Source organism: Echiichthys vipera, assembly GCF_963691815.1.
Source record: "Echiichthys vipera genome assembly, chromosome: 7".
NCBI classification, from domain to species: domain Eukaryota; kingdom Metazoa; phylum Chordata; class Actinopteri; order Perciformes; family Trachinidae; genus Echiichthys; species Echiichthys vipera.
Window position 1 is genome coordinate 5,245,838 of NC_139832.1, and position 21,694 is coordinate 5,267,531.

Sequence of the window (21,694 nt, forward strand, 5' to 3'; positions counted from 1 at the left end):
ATCCTGACCCATGTCACAAGAGCACAAAGGTCAAGGCAAATTTCATTTTCTTTCCTGCATTTGTCAACACTCACTTCTCTCTTTAACAAGGGGAAATCCTGACCATTAGCTCAGCCTTAGATTGAGATAAAACATACTTTTTATCTGTAAATAGTATCCAACACGGGTACTTTATGCACATATTTGTTAGGTAAGGTTTTGCCTTCACAATGCATTGCACATACTGTACATCCTGAATAAACAATGATGGGTGTGGTCTATAAATAGCTTTCATGCTCTAGAAAATATTGGCAGAGGTACTGCTGCGAACACAAGCTTCCTCCAGCACTTCCTCTACTGCAGTGGGCAACATTGATACAGATCACTTCCTGAAACTCATTTTGAGCGCTGGAACCTTTTTTTTCTTCTGTTTTTTAAACCACTTGTTCAGACTTGCAGTGAAGGAGTGAACCAGCTGTGTGTCTGAATGCTAGAAGAGGCTGCTCTCACATGATCTTCTGCCCTGTGAAGCCTAATAAGGATCTCTACTGTCCCAAAAGGTGTTAACGTTGTGCACAACCCTGCAAACGGTGAGTAAGTAACACTTCGCTCTTCTTTGGCTCTATTCTATTCATAGTCGCATCTTATCATTTCCATCACTCTTGCATTGTTGCCCTGCTTTGCATGCTGGTATCTGGTGACTGGAATACCTTTGCTGCACTTTGCCTTAGAGGCATTCACTGAAAAGTGGTGGATTTGCCTTACTATAGTGCTTTCTCTGTGGAGTTTGTACGGCATATTCTACTTTTGTTGTAGCAGGTATATTATCACACTTTTGTTCCCACACAGTCCAAAGACAAGCCAGGTCAGATTCATTAGTGTTTCCCACAGGTATGAATGTGATGGGCAAGCGAGTTACTGTTGGATAACCCTTGTGCTTAAGCAATTACAACAACCGTTAAGTTTAGAAAACTAAAGCAATTAGGTCACAGTCTGAGAAACAGTTTAGCTTGGCAAAATAAGTACTTGAGAACCGTACCATACCATCATTTTTCACTACTCCAGACTAAAGTTTCTACTAATGGCTGCTTGTTTCGAACCTCTTGTTGTGGGAAAAACATGTTTTCTTTGTGTGGTTGCACATATTTGTGTTTCCAAAAACAGAACAGAATTACAAAGAGTAACACTCAGGTTACAGTGGATGTGGGTCCCCCCCCTAAACTGTGTTTCCTGAGTTTAGTTGTTTGTTTTTTTGCCTTTACATGAACCTTCTCCACATCTACCTACGGTGTGGGTGCTGTGTCAGGAGGAACCATTTTTGTTGTGTCCTGCAGTGCTCTTATACAAACAGAACTGTCTTGTGATGGCAATCCTTGCATGTCTGAACAGTGCAGTTCAGCACAGGAAAAGAAACTCTAGCACCTATACCAAAAAGTTGGAGACTCTCCTGAACTGCGTTAACTGGGCAGATTCCCTTAGATTATTAGCATAATCATAAATGTTGTACTCTTCACTGTTGCATAGTGAGAGTAAGACACTGAAAGAGGAACTGCTATTTGAGTCTAATGCACTTGTGTTTGTTTAAGGAAATACTTTAAAAACAAAAGGCGACAGTGAAAAGTTTGTACGGAGAATAAAGGTCTACCTGATAAGCTACAAAGCACAGTCCAAAAACAGAGGCTGAAACTTGACACTTCAATTCAGTTCTCTGGATGAACCAAGTCCAGTTATGCTGTCAACCTGCTGTTTCCACAATCAGACTGATGATGGAGATAGAGAGGATAGGGACATAGGACATAAAGCGAAGTGTTGGACAAACTAAATATCTGACCTGATGATGTCAAATGTCTGATGTGACTCAGAGGAAAGAAAAATGTAGGGCCCACAGACCAACAATTTAGGCCGATTCATATTTAACTAAAAATCCATTAGGAATGCAGAATTAAATACCTTTCTATTAAAGTTTAGGTTACCTAGGAAATAATAGTTTTTTGTATGGTAATAATTAACCAAAAAACTTGCTCCAGTAGCCTCTCCATTATCTTTGTGACCACTCTTTCCTCCTTGGCGTGCCAACAAAAAAACAAGGAAGCATCTGGAAAGAGCAATGTCACTTATCTCAGCGCAACAACTTTACATTCAGCTGAACTTCTCAACTTGGAGACAATACGATGGTAAACAGAAAAAAATTAGGGCTGAGCAATTTGGAAAATGCACTACTTTTAATGAGTAATTTTTGTCGAGTGTCATTTCAATTGCGATAGGACTTGCTATTTTGGAGGCTGTATAATACGATTTGCAGGCCAGGACATCTCTGCAACACCACTGCAGATCATAGTCTGGGCTGTCTTCACCTTCAGTTTCCTTTTCTTTCTCATTCCTCATTGATCAGGAAATACTACGTATCAGTATGCACCTACAGTTATTTCTACAGTGCTATTAAAAAAAACAATGATTACAACTTACACACTGTTCTTGATGGTACACATGACATTCATCTGTATGTCTGGCACATACAACATTTTACAATAAAGCTGACTGTGATGTGATTAAGGGTTCCATGTAAATGGCATGTTTTATGTTGTGTATATCCAAGATGCCACACAGCAGCAAGCACAGTGCGCTTCTTCCATATTCAGGACTGAACTTGCTGAAAGGTAGTTCCTGAGAATTGCAACAAGCCTCAACAAGTTTTTTTAAAGAAATTTCCAGTCGCCTCGCTGGGTGAAGAAGTCACCACAGACACTGGTCAAAGTTGTGTTGCAATCTTTTTGTTTACATTTCATGCCTGTGACATCCTGTGGTTAGAAATGACAGCTGCTCATACCGCCTTCACAGTACCGCAGCTGCCACTGTAGCAAGTTTTACATTTTAGGGAAATTGAAATATCTAAATAAACCTTTTCAATGCAGAGCCTCCAGACATGCAAAAGTGTGACAGTGTGTTGTGGCACCATGTTGCAATGTTGGGCTGTGTGTATGTTAGCTCTCTGACAGAAAGACAAAACAGGAAATACCAAAACCAACAGAGCATCTTATGTGAAACTTGCTCAACCAACTGCCACACTGGGTTTCTCATTTTTCTATTTCTGTTACTCTCACAAGTCTCGGACACCTCAAAGTAGATCAGACAACTAACATCAGCCCCTGGTTAGTCAGTGTTTGATACCCAGCTCTTTAATTATATGCACAAGTTTAGACATTTCCTGATAGTAACCATTAACTTTACCATTGACATTACATTATTGTGAAGACAATGGAGGGAATAGTCAAGCAAAATTTGCAGCGTTACTAAGACTAATGTGCAGAAAAGGTTTTGCCTCTGTGGCAAAACACACTGGCAAATCTATCTTCTGAACTACTACCATAAACTGTGGATTAGTCCCGTGTCAAATAAAGTTTTGTTTCTCTCAATACAGATCAAAATGAAGAAAAGAGAAACGCCACTTTCCAAGCAGCAGTCTTCACCCTGCTTAGGGAAAGGTGAGTTAGGGATCTCCTATGTTTACATTAGGCTACAGTATATCTTTTGTGTGCACATTACACATTTTTACCACACTAGGCAACCAGGAAGAGCACTGGGCTTTGAAGCCAATTCGTTGCCAAATAACTTTTTCCAATTGACATACATGGTGAAAGAGATATCTGCGAATCAGTTGATACATTTTTTTGAGAGTAACAACTCCTTTCCTTTCGGTCTGATATCAATTTGTGTCTAGAAGAGCAGTGTGATTAAATCCTTTTATACCCATTTAAGTTAGCCAGAGCGCTGAACAGGAAGTAGCCAGCTCATCCAGCGGAAGACTCTAGTGCACCGTGCACCTACTCTATGGGACCAACAGTGCCGAGGTAGAGCCAGTCTTCTGGGTATTTCTAGACATGTAAAGTGAACTTATTTGAATTCATGCACCACTGAACAACTCTCATAGGACTAAACAGCCCCGCCATAATGCTGTACCTAGTTCTCTTCATACATCTATGTACCACACCGTCACATATACTTAGAATATTTCTTTCATGTGATACAAATAAACAAATAGCAGTGTTTCCCCAGCGTATTACAAGCCCAGACTTTTTATTTTGGGAATGTATTTTTAACATGATTTTTTAAACTAAAACGTGTTAAACAAGACTAATGTGAATAAATGCGATACATCCACAAGACCCAAGACCAGTCTCCTGCTTGCTGCAGGCAGATTAAAGTGAAGTTAACAACAACAATGAGGTACAGAGTCTTTGCCATGCCCATCCAAACCTAAATTAACCACATTAGAAACACAATTATACATTTACATGATATTAACTTTCCAGTTTCTCTTAATTAGTATATATACCAGATTATGGGAATCAAGTGTCTCATTAAAAAAACAGTTAACATGACTTTCTGCAGCCAACACACTGACTGTGTCTGCATGAACCCTGTCGGTCGTGCTAACTCAACCGTGAAGAATTGCTGGGATTGTTTGCTTTTGCTAAATAATGGATTCTTTAAAGTGCCTCAATAAAACCGTTTACATCCCATAAATGGCCTTTCTGCTCTGTAAATGCATAGTCCGTGGATGAAGCTATACTTAACTTTGTCTTTAGGGAAAAAGTGTTTTTCAAATGTATCTTCCCAGGACTATATTATTATCTTTGAGCCATAGCATTTCATTCGCCCCTCATTGCCTCATCTCACAGGCTGCCGTTCACATGTTAGCAGCCAGTTGTGACATACCAACTTGGATTAGCAGCCCGTTTCCATGACGCTCTGAACACCCTAAAATAGAGACAGAGAGGGACACTCAAGACAGCGATGAATAGCAGCTGCATTATACACACAGGCACCAGACCACATAAACAGAAGAGCAAAGCCTGACTGAGGCAGTCGCAGTGAAAACCCAGAAGAGAAGCATCGTAGATCCGAGAAAGCTACATACAGCAGACCTGAGGACCGTCTTGACAGTGTCAAGAGATTTTAAGTGTTCCCTAAGACACGACAAGGAGTGGCATATAAAAAAGGTGGAACCAAAGCCAAGACGTAGGGAGTCCAAAAGACGCAGAAGCAGAAACACATGAAAGCTGAAACACTTGACTCATCAGGCAGAGACTGAGAGAGCCAAACATGGCCAAACTCCCAGCAGAAGGTAAGAGCTGGACAGAGTTTCCTCTACTGATTATTGAGCTGTGTAGTGACACTGAGATGCAATGTGATGACAATTACCAGGTGTTAAGAGGTTCATTCAGGGTCAATTTACTTCCTGTAGATAAACACGCACACTAGCACACGTGCGCACACACACACACACACACAGACACACACGCACACACGGGTAAATACTATATATTTCATGATGTTTTAGGCTGCATAAAGATTTATTCTTCTAGACCCCCACATAAGTATATTAGTTGAAATTTTACGACACATGTACAACGACTCTCCAGACATGTCCACATTGCTTTGTATGGGTCAGGTTTCTTTAATAGGAGGGATGTGGGTCAAGGTCACCCTAAAGGCAGTTCAGCTGTTCCACATGCTGAGAGGCTCGTCAGGAATGTCGGCCCCTGAAATGTGCTAGCCAAGAAACAGGTCGAAAAAATTGTGCCAATGTGATGCCAAATATTAATGTCATCACCTGTGAAGGTGCCAAGATAGCTCAAAGTTCTTTAGACGGATAGAGTTGCATGTAAAGCACTTAGGATAGGTGAGTCCACAGCAGAGAAGTTTGCTATTTGATACGATGGTGCTGCATGTCCTGTTGATAAAAATGTCCCCACGTGGGCACTGATACCGGCCCACAGATCTATACTGGCTGCAAATTTAAAAGCAATAGTAACAGTGACGAAATGGTGATGAGAATAGCCAAACATCTCCACCACTGATGGGATGATGGATAGCAACAGTTTTTTTTTCACAGCAGGGAGATTAAGAAAGCATCAAAGCGATCTAAAAAAACAACTCTGCTGTCGAAATATGAATTCACAAGGTCTCAGGTTCAAAAATAGGACCTTAGTTCCAGCCTTTGGTATGTAAGAGAGTCAGCTCAATACAAATAAACATTACTGTTCCCAACCAAAAGGTCAAGAGAATCAGGATGTTGGTATGTTAATAACTACCGTTCTAACCACAAAGGGTCAGACATTCCTTTTCCTTTTACAGTAAAAGCTGAATTGTCAGGATACTTAGCTGCGGATTCTTTGGGAATGTTTACTTTTGTTTGTTTGCTGCTCCTTAGCTGATCTGGTTTTGAGTTTCTGCAAAAACGCTGACTCATAAATTAAATGTTGACTTAAAAGATTACCAAACAAAAGAGAGCAATGACGAAAAGCATGAAAACTCCCTAAAACTTAATACAAATTGTCAACAGAGTCCTAAATATCATGCCCGTCGATATAGCAGTCATTACTGCATATAAATAACAAACTCATATATAACACTTAAACTGCATGATCATGATAAATAGACTTCAAATGTTGGTTTAAGTTAAAGTTTCACATCATGCAAACGAAACACAGTGATGCACCAGCTGATGAAAAGCTGTGCTGCGTAGTCCGAGAAAGGGGGACACTTGGTCCCCTCTCAGTGTTGAGGTCTCATTGCCAGTCTAAGATACTTGGGGCTGTGATTGACTGTGTTTACTGTAACTTGCCTGACACGTTGGCAGAACACCATTTCAAACTTGTTTACTGGTAAGAGTTACTATGACACATGCAAAACATGGCCGGTTCACCCCTTAACCCCCTCCACCTGCCCTAACTCAAACTCATATTTCATAGGTCTCATGTTTATCTTGCAGGTGTTTGTGTTTACGGCCACCTCTAAGATAATATTTCTCCTTTGAGTGCTGCCATATTTCACCATATTTACGAGATGTCTAAAAACATGTTGCTACATGGAATTTATTGGCATATATGAGTTGAAGCCATCTGCACAGAGCCACTACTCATCATCATTGTGAATTAAAATATAGGCTTTATTTAGAGATACCTATCTAAACCTAACCTGTCAAACCAGCACCATAACACAAACATGTTAACCTATGCCAGCTCTATAGGAAGAAATCAACGGTGTTTAAATGATTCATTGACTTTATTTCCCTGTCCAGCGAGTAAGGGAAAACCTGTGACACAGATGAAGACAGTCTGAGATGATATATCAATGTAGATAGATGTTGTCAACACTAGGGCTGCCCCGAAATAGTCGATCAACACTTGTCGACCAAAAAAATCATTAGCCGACCACAATTATATTAGTCCATTGGTCGCAGGAATAAAAACAACATTTGGAGCCGTGTCTTGCCAAAATTAAGTGAAAATCTATGGAACTGGCAGCTGGCCTATAATGCTAGAGGGCTTTTAATTTGAAGGGCTAGGAATTTGAAGTCCTGACACTCACTCACTGTCAGTGTTTTTCTTTGTAACACAACAGGCAGGCCCCTGCGATATTGAGGTTAGACAGTTAACAGTTAATAGCCAATCATGTCGCGAAAGACGTCTAAAGTAGGGGATCACTTTCAAAAGAACAAGGACATTTCGCACTGTGGGGCCCTTACTGGGGTTTACTTTACGGGCGCGATTCAAACCAAAAGCATTCACTAAATCTCAAATATTTTTCATTCCCTCAGATATGCCACGGCTTTTCCCAAAAATGTCAATGTGTGACGTGGATGAGAAGGTGCGTCTGCTGGCAGAGAAGGTCTACGCCTCTGCCTTGCAAGAGGAAGACACCAAAGAGGCTCTGTCACTGTTCAACGTGCCGGAGGACTGTCCCATCGGTCTGCATGAGGACAGGGAGAGGGCGCTGAAGAAGGAAATGGCTGAACAGCAGTCTCAGGAGTCTGCTAAGAAGTACGAAATGGAAATATGTTTGATGAGATATTCCTCTCTTTCTGCACAGCTTTTGCAGTGGACCTTTGGCAGATGAGAGCTTTCAGTTTGAGAGTAATCCTTGTCCTCTCTCCTGTGTAACTAGGAAGAGGAGTTTCATGATGAAGCGTTCGCAGTCGGTATCTTCGCAGTTACCTGTCGGCGGTGACTGGGCCCGGAATGATTCCCTAAATTTCTCCCCAACCACACCAGAACCTTTTCCCATAGAGAAATTTCCAGACTTCCAGAGAGTGACCATCAGTGGGGATTATTGTGCAGGGGTAAAGAGGATTAACACTCCAGCACTATGACACGCAACTACACAAAATATGAACATGTAACTGTAGTTTCCCTGCACTCAAAAAGGTGCAGACTACAATCTCATATACTTCAGTGAATACCTCCTCAGTCCACAAGCTGTCAGTTCTGTGTTTGCACTGAACAAAAAACAGTGTTCAAACACAGCCCTGGTTCTGTAAATGGGTAACAAATAAAGTGGCTCGGACAGAGTGACACAGCATTATTGTGTTCATGCTCATTCACAGGATGGGAAAGGCCACGGAATAAAGAGAAAGGCAGTGGGAGCCAAAAGGGCGGTAAATCTGGCAAATGCTCTGAAGGAGCCGAAGGGAGGGGAGGATTTGTTTGAGTGTGAAATTCACATATCAACATTCTTTCTCCAGATTTGCAGACTCCATCCACCTCATAGGAACTGAAGTGATAGAAAGGATATTCCCATTCAAATAAACGTCAGGACGGTCAGAGCGGCCATAGTGGCAGCCATTTTTATGTGTATCGTTCCATTACAACGAACTAGCAGGCTACGATTTGTCATGTACTAGTTAAATCACCACAGCAAACAACTCAATGTCCGTTCTATCCAATTCTATTTCTATGCTCCACCTTAAAAATGAGCACCAGTGGCTGTACCTAAAGAACAAATACACACGCAACAAACAGATGTCAGAAAAAAGGCCATGTTTTACCCAAATTGTGAGGGTTTATCTTAATCCAATATCTACATCAAAAATTATCAAACTGACAGAATGAAATAACACTTTTCACGCTAGAAAAGGACAGGAACAAATGTCAATTCAATATTGCTGAGACTGCGAGTTGTGACTGTTGAAATGCAATCTACTGTTAAGAGTCAGTGTTGCTCAAGAGGTGAGGACCTCCAATATGGCTGCCAGGTGTTGCCTTTAAGCCAACATACAGTAAGGCAGCACCAGAAAGAGCATTTAGCTGTGCATGTACCGTAGTTTCAATGAATGATTACAACTCAAGAAAGAAAAACACTAAACTATCTTTTCCATGAACTTTACAGATCACAGTTGAGGATTACGAGCAGGCAGCCAAAAGCCTCCTTAGGGCTTTAAGTATCAGAGAGAAATACTCCAGGTTGGCCTACCATCACTTCCCCAGGACCACTGCCCGATTCCTCCGCAGCGCCGAAAATGAGAAGTGGCGGGAAGAGGATGAGATCATGCCAGGTAGGGGAACTAGATAAAAAATGAACTAAGTGCTATACACTTCAATGCTAAACCTGTAAAAGTGTAGCCGTTTCTCCAGCTCAAGCAACCAGCATTACACTCTTATTTTGGTAAGGAATAAAAACATGGGAGGACAGTCAGTACCGGAGTTAACTGAAGACAGAGTGTTTGGGTCCCGAGATTAAAAAAAGAGGAAGCCTTGATCAGTCGACATAATGAGGACTATGCCATTCTCACATTCAAGGATCGCAGAGACTGCTAAAATGCTCCATTACAGTTTATGTTGGAGGTTGGAACTGTCGGAAACAGTTGATTTCCAACTTCCGACCTCCAAGCGTCCCGGGGGCACGACGCCAAAAGTGAACAAAAAACATGGCTGACCGTGAAAAAATGATGTTTCTTTGGCAAGAGTGCACACAAATGAACTCAGTGCAGCCTCTATATAAATGAAACAGATGAGGAAAACTCAGAGATTGTTTATCATAACCAGTTACCTAATAACATTTACAACATACAGTATTTTGACAATTTACAAGCAGAACGGGTTTTACTATGATTGTATTATCTAACTAAATACAGGCAAACATACTTTACATGGCCTTGTAGTTGATGGTTTATCATTTACTGTGTGGGTTTGCTCTCATTGTGCTGTTGTTTTTCTGCAATGTCAGAAAACTGCTTCCTCATGAAGTCGGGGTAGATAGATTCACCAAGAGTTTACAAGTAGGAACTCCAACTATGAGTGGCATTGCATTGTACTTTTTTCTGAGTAGGAGGTTGAAGATGTTGGAGTTGCCTGGAACGCAGCAGAACACCTTCTATTTCCCACAGTAAAATCAATGTAATGAGTGTCCATGACAGAACTGTAGGAAGAAAAGTGTGCGAACAACTACTGCAACATTAATTTGATGGCAAGGGTCAAGCACAGTCTCTGCTCTTTATGTTTAGTTGTGTATTCCAAGGTAATGATGAACCTACGCAACTATTCCATACGCCTATTTCCAAGACCTCTTTAGTGTCAGTGTGAAAAGTGTCAGTCAAGGTCGCTCCAACTATTCCTGACTAGATAGGGACAAGCTTCCAGAAACTTCTCAGCTTACCTTCTACATCAGACTAAGTTTTTCAGTTAGATGGGTGGTTAAATGAAAAGGAATGAAATTTTGGTTAAATTAGGGTAAAGATTGTGATGCCTTAAAACGTAGGAAATATAGTAAATTTATGAGATCAACAAGGTTAGGAGAAGCAAAGTGCATTACTTTTAGAGTTTGCTTTATCTCTTAACCATGGTGTATAAAAAGTTAAGCCACAACAAAGGTAGTATATAAATAACCAGATAGGGTAGGGTAGCCATTTCAGCAACAAAATGAAAGCCTAGAGCAACAGAGACTTGAATAAGACATCATGGTAAGACAAACTTAAGACAGAGATAAGATAAGACAGACTTAAACGCTGCTTGAGGAGTAAAACGTGGCAAAACTAGTTTCCCGTAACATCCCAAAGCTGACTGGAATATTCACAGAACAGTAACTTTTTAGCATTAATGTTTTCCTTGGGCTGTTTACAGAACATGTTTCACATGATGTTATCTAAACACAAATCATCCCAAAGTTGTCCTTGTGCAACAAATAATGACTGGTCGGTTCCATTTCTAAGTGTGCTACTATCTTTAGAGAAATGTAATGTAAATGATCATGGTAAAATAATGATTATGATACACAATTTATAATTATGATTATGTAAATTGAGCACTTGAATATTTCTCATGACGATACTGCTTTTGTCCACATGGTTAGATTGCATTGTAAAGCGTTGTCTGTAGTTTAAATAATTACGATAATCCCTCCTTTGACATTTTATTCACTCCCCTTGTCTGTAGACATCTGGCCTTTCCCTCATGAAGGGGAGGACCCATACTCCACGGAGGGTATTCCTGAGAACCTGAACTACGAGCTGCAGATGAAGGATGGCATAGTTCACGTTTACGACAATGCCGAGGCCCTGAAACAGCAGCAGCCTCACAGTCTCCCTTACCCCGACCTGGAGACCTTTGCTATAGACCTGAGCCACGTCCTCGCAATGATATGTGACGGCCCAACGTGAGTACACTAAATAGTGTGACTAGTTTTCTCTTCCTGAACAGTGGGGGCAGTATGCTTGGAGCAGAGGATACGTCAGCAGAATGGCACAGAAAAGTATTTTCTAAAAGTGACAAATGTGTCATTTTCCTACATGTATCACAGGAAAACCTACTGTCACAGACGGTTGAACTTCTTGTCCTCTAAATTCTACCTCCATGAAATGATGAATGAAATGGCAGAGCTGAAAGAGCTGAAATGTGTTCCACACAGAGACTTCTACAACGTCAGAAAGGTTGGTTGGTACTTTTCCATTTTGTTGAGTATGTCAACAAGTAATAACTTAAGTGGAAACTCTGTATTAAAGGTGATGCCATACAATTCATGCAGACGACATAGCACAGGCCTGAGCTTTTACTCTGAAGGGCTGTCTGACTACAGCAGAAGTTATTTCTCCAGTCTAAATAAACCACTTCTTATTTCAAAGTCCAATGAAGCCATGCACATCGTCAACGTCTGCTTTGTGTCAAACACAGGTGGATACACATATACATGCTGCTGCTTGCATGAACCAGAAGCATCTGCTGAAATTTATAAAGACATCATACCAGACAGAGGCTGATCGCGTGGTCTTGGAGAGGGGCGGTCAGAAGATCACGCTCAAGGAAGTCTTCAAAACCCTTAAAATGGACCCCTACGACCTCACCGTGGACTCTCTGGACGTGCACGCTGTAAGAACAAATTCATAACTGTCAAAGGTCTTAAAAACAGACAATTTCTGTAACATTTCTGCAATATTGTCATACATCAGGTTTGCCTTGATTTACTGTATCTAAAAATATAATGTCCTTCAGGCAAATAGATCAGGAAATCACATAATTCCACGTGCCTGCCAAGAATGAAGTTGTCCTTTTCAAATAACTACAGCACATGTCACTAACCTGTGCATACTGACACAAGGATGCAATTATGGGTGTTCATGCATTTCATATGGTGTTTTGCAATCATTTTTATGTTCCATGCAAGGTCCTCTTAATGTGTAATTCTGACGATAATCAATATAGTCACTTCGTTGGAATGAGAACATGACCACCAGTTGGTTAGATTCACCCTCTCTCACGAATTACTCTTCCAGGGAAGACAAACATTTCATCGCTTTGACAAGTTCAACTCCAAATACAACCCCGTGGGAGCCAGCGAACTGCGAGAGATTTACTTGAAAACAGACAACTTCATCAAAGGAGAATACTTTGCACGTCTCATCAAGGTATAGTATGAGTTTAAGTACAAATATAACTTTTAAAGGCCCAAGCAGTGTTTTTATTGATCTGGTCTGATTAGATTTCTGCATAAGTTGGATGAAGCTGGGATTTTTTTTCTTCAGGATCAGAGCACAAAAAAAACAAACAAATTCATCAAGATGTTAAAAAAATCAAAAGTGCATGGGTGCATAATGATATTGAATGCAATAAACGATCTCTACACAGCAACAGTGTGTAGGCTCGTTCAATATATTTTGCATTGCAAGACTTGAAGCATCTGTCATAACTGTTTCGGGATAGGTTGTAGATGCCTTGCACCCACTGGTGGTGGACGACTGAAACGTCACTTAATCCATGAAGTTTCTTTCATATCTTTAAAGGTTTATTTGGAGCATAATGTATGTTGGTATTTTGAAATAGCACAGATGTGAAATAATGATCTGTTATCTGTCCAGTGAGAAATTACAGATGTTCACTTCTGCTTTGTTAAGAAACATCCTGTGGTTCGGTGTCTGTTTCAGGAAGTGGCCAAAGACCTTGAGGAGAGTAAGTACCAGCACGCTGAGCCCCGTCTGTCCATTTACGGACGCTCTGCCAGCGAGTGGGAGAGCCTAGCAACCTGGTTCATTCAGCATAAGGTCCACTCACCCAACATGAGATGGATGATTCAAATTCCCAGGATCTAGTAAGTGCTCACTGAAAACTATGAGTCAGCACAGCAGGCCCATTCCTCACAATAAACAAACACGGTTCTGTTAATGCAAAAGGGCCTGGGTCCATTTAAATGTGACAGTAAGCCATTTAGGGTTACACACATGGATGTACTGTATAAAGAGAACTGTAAAAAGTGTTCGAGGGAGAGCCCTGGTCATTATGGAAGCTGCTCAGTGGTGCTTAAAGCCAAACAAGCTCAAGTGCCACGTCTAAAAATGCCCAGATGTGCCGCACTACTTCCGCACTGTTGGGTCCATCTGGCTGTTATGTCCGACGTAACACCCTTTCAAAATACGATTTTCGGGTCCAAACGCTACGTTGAAACAAATCAGGCAACAACGGCCAAACATGTGAACAATTGCGATCACCTCTTTCGTCATCTTTTATATCGTTAAGAAAGAGGTAAAATGATAATTACGTTGTTTCTTAAAAACTCAGATCTGTTCAAACAACGGGGAACACGGCGCTGCAGCGTTGTGGAAATACGAGGCTTGGAGCGGCTTGGACCCTGGAACAAGCTACTTAGGGTCAAAGACGGTTCAGAGGCAGGATTGTGCAGCTCAGTCATTTCCTGTAACTGTGTCACGTGTGTTAGGCGACTCGCGGCAGGTCTTCAGTGGGAGAAGTGAACGTGAACACAGATTATGACCTTTCCCTCGTTACAAGCCACGTATTTCCAGAACATTTTGACACTAAAAATGGCATTTTCAGACGAACAAAGCAGTAGAAAATTTACTTTTTTTGAGACCTGTTTCTGTCTTAGACTCTGTTGCCAGACACTAAGCTAACAACAACTAATGTTTGCGAACACCTCAGATAAATACGTTTTGTAATGTTAAATATGGCTGAGAGCTGTGTACATATGTACAGTCATGATAGCAAAACAACAAATAAATAAATTATGCACACACGTGACACAGTTACAGGAAATGACTGAGCTGTACAATCTTGCCTCTGAACCGTCTTTGACCCTAAGTAGCTCGTTCCAGGGTCCGAGCCGCTCCAAGACTCGACTTCTACAACGCTGCAGTGCCGTGTTCCCCGTCGTTTGAACAGATCTGAGTTTTTAAAAAACAACGTAATTATCATTTTACCTCTTTCTAAAGGATATAAACGATGTCTATCTTAATCATACGGCTCTTCTAGACTTTAAGCATGTTCTGTTGAATAAATCAAAAATGAGTGAAATGAGTCATTTGCAGGGATTTTGACGCTCAAAAAAAAAAAAACTGTATCCACTGAATTACAGACGTTTATTTCCCCCTGTGGGCCCCATGGCGTCGCAGGAAGGAAGTTGTAAATACAACCATTTAGCAACTATGTCAAATTGGCTTCAAAGCCTGTCGCACATCCTCAGGGCATGGTTACTCATCTTCTATTTGTTATATTGTTTCCTTCTTTAAATAATAAGTGATGAAATTCAGGTTGTTTATTTAGGATTACTATTTTTAAATCTAAACCAAAATATCTGTCGCCGAGCCAAGAATTTAGAAATTGTGGGTAAATAAATTATAACGTCGGTGTTGCCAAACCTTTGGCTCTAAACTTGTAACTCACTCAGTTCACAAACAAATCAAACAAATTAGAAACAATCACATTACTTAAGAGGCTGTTCTGAATAAGCAAACAAATGCTGAAAAGGTTTTGTGTTGTTTGTATTGTAAAATGAGTTGATTTAATCATTTTGTCTTGCAGTGACATTTTCAAGTCAAAGAAAGTATTTCCACACTACGCCAAGATGCTGGAGAACGTTTTCCTCCCCCTCTTTGAAGCTACAGTTAATCCGCAAAACCACAAAGCAACACATGTCTTCTTGAAATATGTGAGTACTTTTATGAAAAGGTGGATTCTGTGACAAGCTGGAAACTTCTAGAGTGAAGTAGCAAACATTTATGTTTATTTCACACAGATTGTTCCGTGTGGTTGTGTAATATTTGTCGTCCCGTAGGTGACAGGATTTGACAGTGTTGATGACGAATCCAAACACAGCGACCACATGTTCTCTTACAAAAGCCCAAAGCCTGAGGAGTGGACCACGGATGACAACCCTCCCTACACCTACTACCTCTTCTACATGTATGCCAACATCATGGTGCTCAACAACCTGCGCAAGTAAGTCTTGCATGTTCCTGCATGCAACAGTCAGAGGGTTATGACAACACACTGATCAAACACCAATCCAATTATCGCGTGTTATTGTTATTGCGTGTGTCCCATTAGTCATGTTGTATCTTGTGTGTTTGGGTGGGGTGAAATAAACAGGCTGCAGGTTAAATCACAGGCATGACAGATATTCACCCTGGTGCCTTAGTTAAAATCATAGTGTCACCTGTAATAAAGGCAGAATCTACAGAAGAGAAATGTTAATAACTGTATAGCTGAAAGGTTTTTGGTTCTTAAGATCATTATCTGTCCCTTCCCAGGGAGCGAGGACTAAACACCTTCCAGTTTCGTCCACATTGCGGCGAGGCCGGCTCCATCACCCACCTGGTCTCCGCCTTCCTCACGGCTGACAACATCTCTCATGGACTCAACCTCAAGAAGGTGCAGTCTTCAATTCATACAAGGGTTTGAAATTCAAGGTGTTTTGTATGTCAACAACTAAAAGGTGTCTATAGCTGACATTTGATACACTAAGTGATCTAATGAGTGGATTTCTACACAACCCAGAAGCAAGCATTGCTTTGGCATCTCAAAGAGACTTCGGTCTGAAAATAATGAATAATAAATTATAACTTCACAGGAGGAAAATCTCATCTTGAAACACCTTTTGAGGTTTTTATGAGAAAGGCAATGTTCACAAATTCTGAGCTCACTTTTAATTATAAATATGCTTAAATAGATCAATTTTTCTGTAGGTGGCACTGTTTTCTGCACTCAGACATGGTGACTGAAGGCTTTTGCACACCAAGTCCGTAGTTTTAATCCGAAATATGACCTCACGTTGTGTCAATCATGTTTACACACCGACTCTGAAAATTCTGTCCGTATTTAAGTTTTCAGAGTTTGATTTTTTGTGTTTTTCGGATCCGTCAAACACCATTTGACCTCAGAGATCCACGGTATAAGCAAACGTCGTCATCCAAACCATCTGATAAACTGACTGATTCCCTTTGGCTCCAAGCACAAAGCACTTTACAACAAAGAGATGCACATTTCATTATTTTTCATTGAAAATGTGCACATTATTCCTTTAACCTGTGACGGTGAATTTTCTCCATTAACACCACCAAAGTGAAACATAGGGTTACTGACATTGCTTTGTTTTCCCCACCCCCTCCTCCACCCCAGAGTCCAGTGTTGCAGTACCTGTACTACCTGGCTAAGGTCCCGATCGCCATGTCGCCACTGAGCAACAACAGCCTGTTCCTGCAGTACTCCAAGAACCCTCTACGAGAGTTCCTACAGAAAGGCCTGTGTGTGTCGCTGTCCACCGACGACCCCATGCAGTTCCACTACACCAAGGTCAGAACCACTCAATCAGAACCCTTTTAATCACCAATTACAGCAGACAGAAACATTTTCTCAAGTTGACACTGGTACGGAGAGACCAGGGCAACTGAACAAGTATCAGTTTGACTGTTATGTACAATATGTGGTGCAGGAGTACTGTAACAGGACCTCACTTAATGAAACATGAATGAATAACAGTAAGTAGGGCTGCAACTAACCATTATTTTTCATTAATTAATCTGACCTTTATTCTTTTGATTTATCTATTTATACATTTTCTGTCTATGAAATTTACATTTTCCCTAAAATTAGCTAAAATAATTAATTGATCACAAATGTTCCTTGTAACCCTTTCAGGAGGCCTTGATGGAGGAGTATGCCATTGCAGCCCAGCTGTGGAAGCTGAGCACCTGTGATTTGTGTGAGATAGCTAGAAACAGCGTGTTGCAGAGCGGACTCTCACATCAGGTAACGTCAAACTTCTTTTAACTAACTGGGATAACCAGGATAACTGGGTTGGAAGAAAAGGGTTAGACTCAAACTTTGCAGTCTTGTCAACATAAGATTTAAACTGGGGGTTTGACCGATGACCTAAAGCTCATATCAGTTGAAGAATTTGTCTTTTCTTGCAGTTTAACAAAGCCGATCTTGAGAACTATATACCCTGAGTGAGTGTTTGAGTGAGTGTTTGAGTGAGTGAGTGAGTGAGTGAGTGAGTGAGTGAGTGAGTGAGTGAGTGAGTGAGTGAGTGAGTGATGCGACTAACAGTGTAGGGAAACAGACAAGTGTTCATATTCACCAGCCACTCAATAGTAAATCCCCATTTTGTGACTGAAATCCACCTTTTATATTTCACCAGCATTTGGCTGGTGGCTGGTTCTAATTTCCCACCCTCGCCACTCACAACAAATATCTGAAATATAAACAATACTGACGGCTGAGGGACATTTCACAGTGGAGTCATTAACTTCTCAGTGCTCTCTGGTGGACAAACTATGTAATGATGACACTGTTTCTCTAATGTTTTTGGCATTAATAGTTTCTTCTCATGTCATTATCAATTAACTGGCCGATGTTAGTTTTAGGGCACGACTGATACGGGATATTTTAAGACCGATTACCGATATGGCAGCTGGAATAGTGAATTTCTGAGCTGAATAGACCTTTTCTGTGTGGATTTGTGCACTGATAAAACTCTGCAGACTGGTTTCCTCAACAGACAAGTTCACTGAAAAATATTAAACATTATACATACAATGTATTGCAATGTCAACCAACACTAGAAATAAATGCTGAGAAAATAAAAAAATAAATAGCTTAACAGACCTGTATGTTAAGTATCAGTCAATTGATACTTAAATAAAGCAACACCTTTAGAATAAATAGATAAATCAAATAAATAGCTATAGGACACCATTTATTGTTTTCTGCATTATGCGTTTTGTAAAAAAGGTTTTTATATCAGCGCATATTGGAAAACACATACACTGATACCAATAGATACCGATATGTCTGTGATGATCTCAGCCGAACAATCTATCAAACAAAACAAAAAGACAAAAGCTTACCCTGAAATTACTGGTGAATACACCGTGTACAGCCCCATCTGCATTATAATGAGAGGCACTTCCTCTTTTGTACAATCTCAGTTATCAAAAAGGTCCATACAATCCTGTCTCCACGTTCAACTGCTAAATCGCTACAATAAAACCAACCGTTTAACTGTCCAAAAGTAAACCTGCCAGAGCTCATTTTGCTACTGTGTCCTAGTACAGTGGGACCTGATTGAGTCACAGTGTAAGCTGACCAAGTAGAAAAGGTCAACAATTCAACCACACAACTGTTCAATCATGTCCCATGTTGACGTCACCTGCTCTGGACAAAAGAACCCTGCAACATACTAAAAAGATGTCCGGATATATCTGTATATATCATATATTTGTACTTTTTCATCCTATAGGAGAAGAAACACTTCATCGGTTCAAACTACCTACAGGATGGCCCAGAGGGAAACGACATTCAGCGGACAAATGTGGCACAAATCCGCATCGCCTACCGTCATGAGACACTGTGCAATGAGCTTAGTTTTCTAGTGGACGCAGTGAAGACGGACGCTGGCACCACCATACCCGAGTGATGTACCACGCCGGGACAGACTGTGCCTGAATGTAACCTCAAGAAAAAAGAGGCATAGGTTACATGGCACTTTTTTTATTTGTTCTATTCTTACAAACTTTCTGACCTTATTTGATAAAAGGGGTTCTTGCTATTTTACGTTCACCTTGGTGCAGACTTTTCGATGCTTGATTTATGATCTTATTCGATCACTGTGGATTTGGATTTATGAAAGAGCATAAGCCACCAAACCTGATTCAGAATTGGCAGATTCATTCAGACGCCGAATGCAAATTGATTTCTACTAAAAAAGAGTTCTTGTAATTGTAAAGTCGGCGATGTTTGGTGAATGTATTCTGCTGCTTTCATTCATGCTTGTTGCAAAAGTAAAAGAGAATTGAAGGCTACAGACAATTGAATGGTTTTGCAGTAAGTGAATGAGAGGCGAAGCAAATATTCAAAGATGGGTGCAAATGTAAGCGAGCATTTAAACTAGTCCTGTGAGAATTTTTGTATTTGTACTCACAGATGTGAAAAGATAATATCTACCAGATGATAATCATTTTTACTTTTCTATGTTTGTCATTTCTCACAGTTTTTCTTATGTAAATAAAGGCTGCAGAACAGTCTATACAGTTGTTGCATTGCTTTTTTTTTTTACTTGTGTAATTTTTTTGCAGTTTTACACTTAAGTGAAAATAAAATAAAAGGAAATAATTTACATTAAGTGTGTATCCAGTATACATGAAGCAGTGGTGACAAATGTTTGCTAACTGTAGCTTCAGGCTCGTAGCCGTGCAGCTAACATTACTTTTAAGAGATATTAGCGAATCTAGAAAGCATTAAACTATTGTTGTATCCAGTTAGCTAAAGATCTTTTTAAAAGTTTCAAACATTCAACAACTTTGAAAAGGTGTATACTTACCAATTTAACATGGGCTGGTTAACGTTAGACACCATCCCTCCATGATGGCGTCCATTCTCCACAGGTGCTTCAGCTCTGTTAGCAGCTAGCCCTGGCACTACTATAGCTTAACGTTAGGTCATAATTTAAACTCACCTATTTTTACTTATTAAATGTTCATAAACTTCAACAAAGAAAGAAAGTACCAACTCACAGGGGAGCTGAATTATCAGGGATCCGTCAAGGTGTGGAAAAAGAAGTTGAATGTGGTGGTTGTTATGGTAACTTAAGTTAAGCGAACTCACGGGTGCCACCAACTGACGAAAGGGCCGCTAACCGTTACAGGTGGTTGTGACGTTAAACTTCATGAAAACAGCCTCAACTGCTAGCTATATTCATATTTTTTTCTTTTAAAAACACGGTTTAACACCGGGTGGAAGTTTAAAATTGGTTGTTCGACATTCACTCGGTGTCTTATTTTTTTTACCCGGTGTTGACAGAAAAGCCGGTAAGTACGGTGGCCCTGAAGTAAGAAAACATGACAGCAAACTTCCGGGCCACCGTAGTTCAGCTTTATCAACATTTTACTCTTTAAATGACGCAATATAGTCACATCGATTTGCCCTTTTTCGTGTAAAAGAGCATTAAACTAACTTGGTCACGCGTAAAACACCGATTTTTATTGCAAATGCATGATCTGGTTATTTTACATTAAAAAAAGTCCCCCCAATAGCGCCCATATAACTTAAAGTGAAATTCTGGTGTACAATAATCCCCACTTGCACACATCAAATAAGCCAGCGAGACAGTTTTTTTCGTGTATAAACTATTAAAGGTTGAATATGTAGAATCTTCATTAAAAGCCATTTTTATTTTTAAAATAATACACCCACAAAGTATTGCTTTTACATCAAAACTTCTGTCTGAATTCATATTTTGTTTTAAAGATGTAGGGGTTTTGCCTTTCTGTCACGTTCTGTTTACATTTTGCCGGCATTGTGGGTTACCAGGTTTGTCTGTTGTTGGGTGCAGCTACTGTAGGCTGTCACCGGATGAAATGGAGTTTGCCAATCCTGCAGCTGCTTATTTGTCCCAGCAGCTGAGTGAGTGAGGACGGGCAAAAAACAGAGTCAATAGAGGCCAAGCATTCACTCGATGGACTGAGATAAAGGAGTTCAACGACATTAAGAAGCACGCATAAATGGCTCGGTTCTCCTTGATCGGTAAGCTAACTTTCATGTTTACTAAGCTGTGACGGCTATTGGTAACTTTCAGTCAAACTCCTCTAATACTTGTTTTTATGGTGCGATTTGCCGGATGGGTTCAAACAGGCTCAAACAGACTCCGGTCTCCTCTAGGCTGGAGTCTGGACTGTTCGAAAAATGTTTTGTTTTCTGCGACTATGATCTTGAGACACTAGATGGCGGTGCTCTGCTCATTCTCCATGTTAACAGAGATATGCCTGAGAGTCCCTAACAGCCGGAAGTGGCTAACACTGATTAGCTCGGGGCAGTACGGTGAAGGCATTAAAACGTCTTTTTTAACCACTAATGCTGCTGAAAATAACAGCAAACCTCTGCAGTAGCATGAGAAGAGTCCTTACACATAAAACAAAGCAACAACGTAGTTAGTAAACCCAGAGTTTATTTAAAGAGAGTTTTAAAGACCTACCTACTGGCCCCTGTACCAGCTCCTCTCATAGTAAAGTCCATTCAAGTCAATTACCAAAGTCAATCCAAAAGGAAGGAGCCCATTGGTGCTTTGTTTTCTGTGTATGGACTCCTCTCATGCTGCTGCAGAGGTTTGTTGTTATTTTGAGCAGAATTAGTGGTTAAAAAAGACGTTTTTATGGCTT

General features: G+C 40.5%; 1 protein-coding gene across 3 annotated transcripts; it reads left to right on the forward strand.

The window, feature by feature from the left end:
- Positions 1-433: 433 nt before the first annotated feature.
- On the forward strand, positions 434-19,560 carry ampd3b (adenosine monophosphate deaminase 3b). 3 transcript variants are annotated; one of them, XM_083917508.1, is made up of 16 exons: positions 434-569; positions 3,398-3,461; positions 7,583-7,805; positions 7,930-8,104; positions 9,151-9,316; positions 11,193-11,412; positions 11,557-11,686; positions 11,928-12,122; positions 12,527-12,658; positions 13,175-13,338; positions 15,063-15,189; positions 15,316-15,479; positions 15,791-15,911; positions 16,659-16,832; positions 17,178-17,288; positions 18,781-19,560. In XM_083917508.1, exons 2-16 carry the CDS (start codon positions 3,404-3,406, stop codon positions 18,955-18,957), a joined length of 2,337 nt encoding a protein of 778 aa, XP_083773634.1. In that variant the 5' UTR covers positions 434-569; positions 3,398-3,403; the 3' UTR covers positions 18,958-19,560. The 3 variants fall into 3 exon arrangements, with proteins under 3 accessions (XP_083773634.1, XP_083773635.1, XP_083773636.1); XM_083917509.1 differs by having other exon boundaries at positions 558-573; XM_083917510.1 differs by lacking the exons at positions 434-569; positions 3,398-3,461 and adding an exon at positions 3,505-5,104.
- Positions 19,561-21,694: the final 2,134 nt, after the last annotated feature.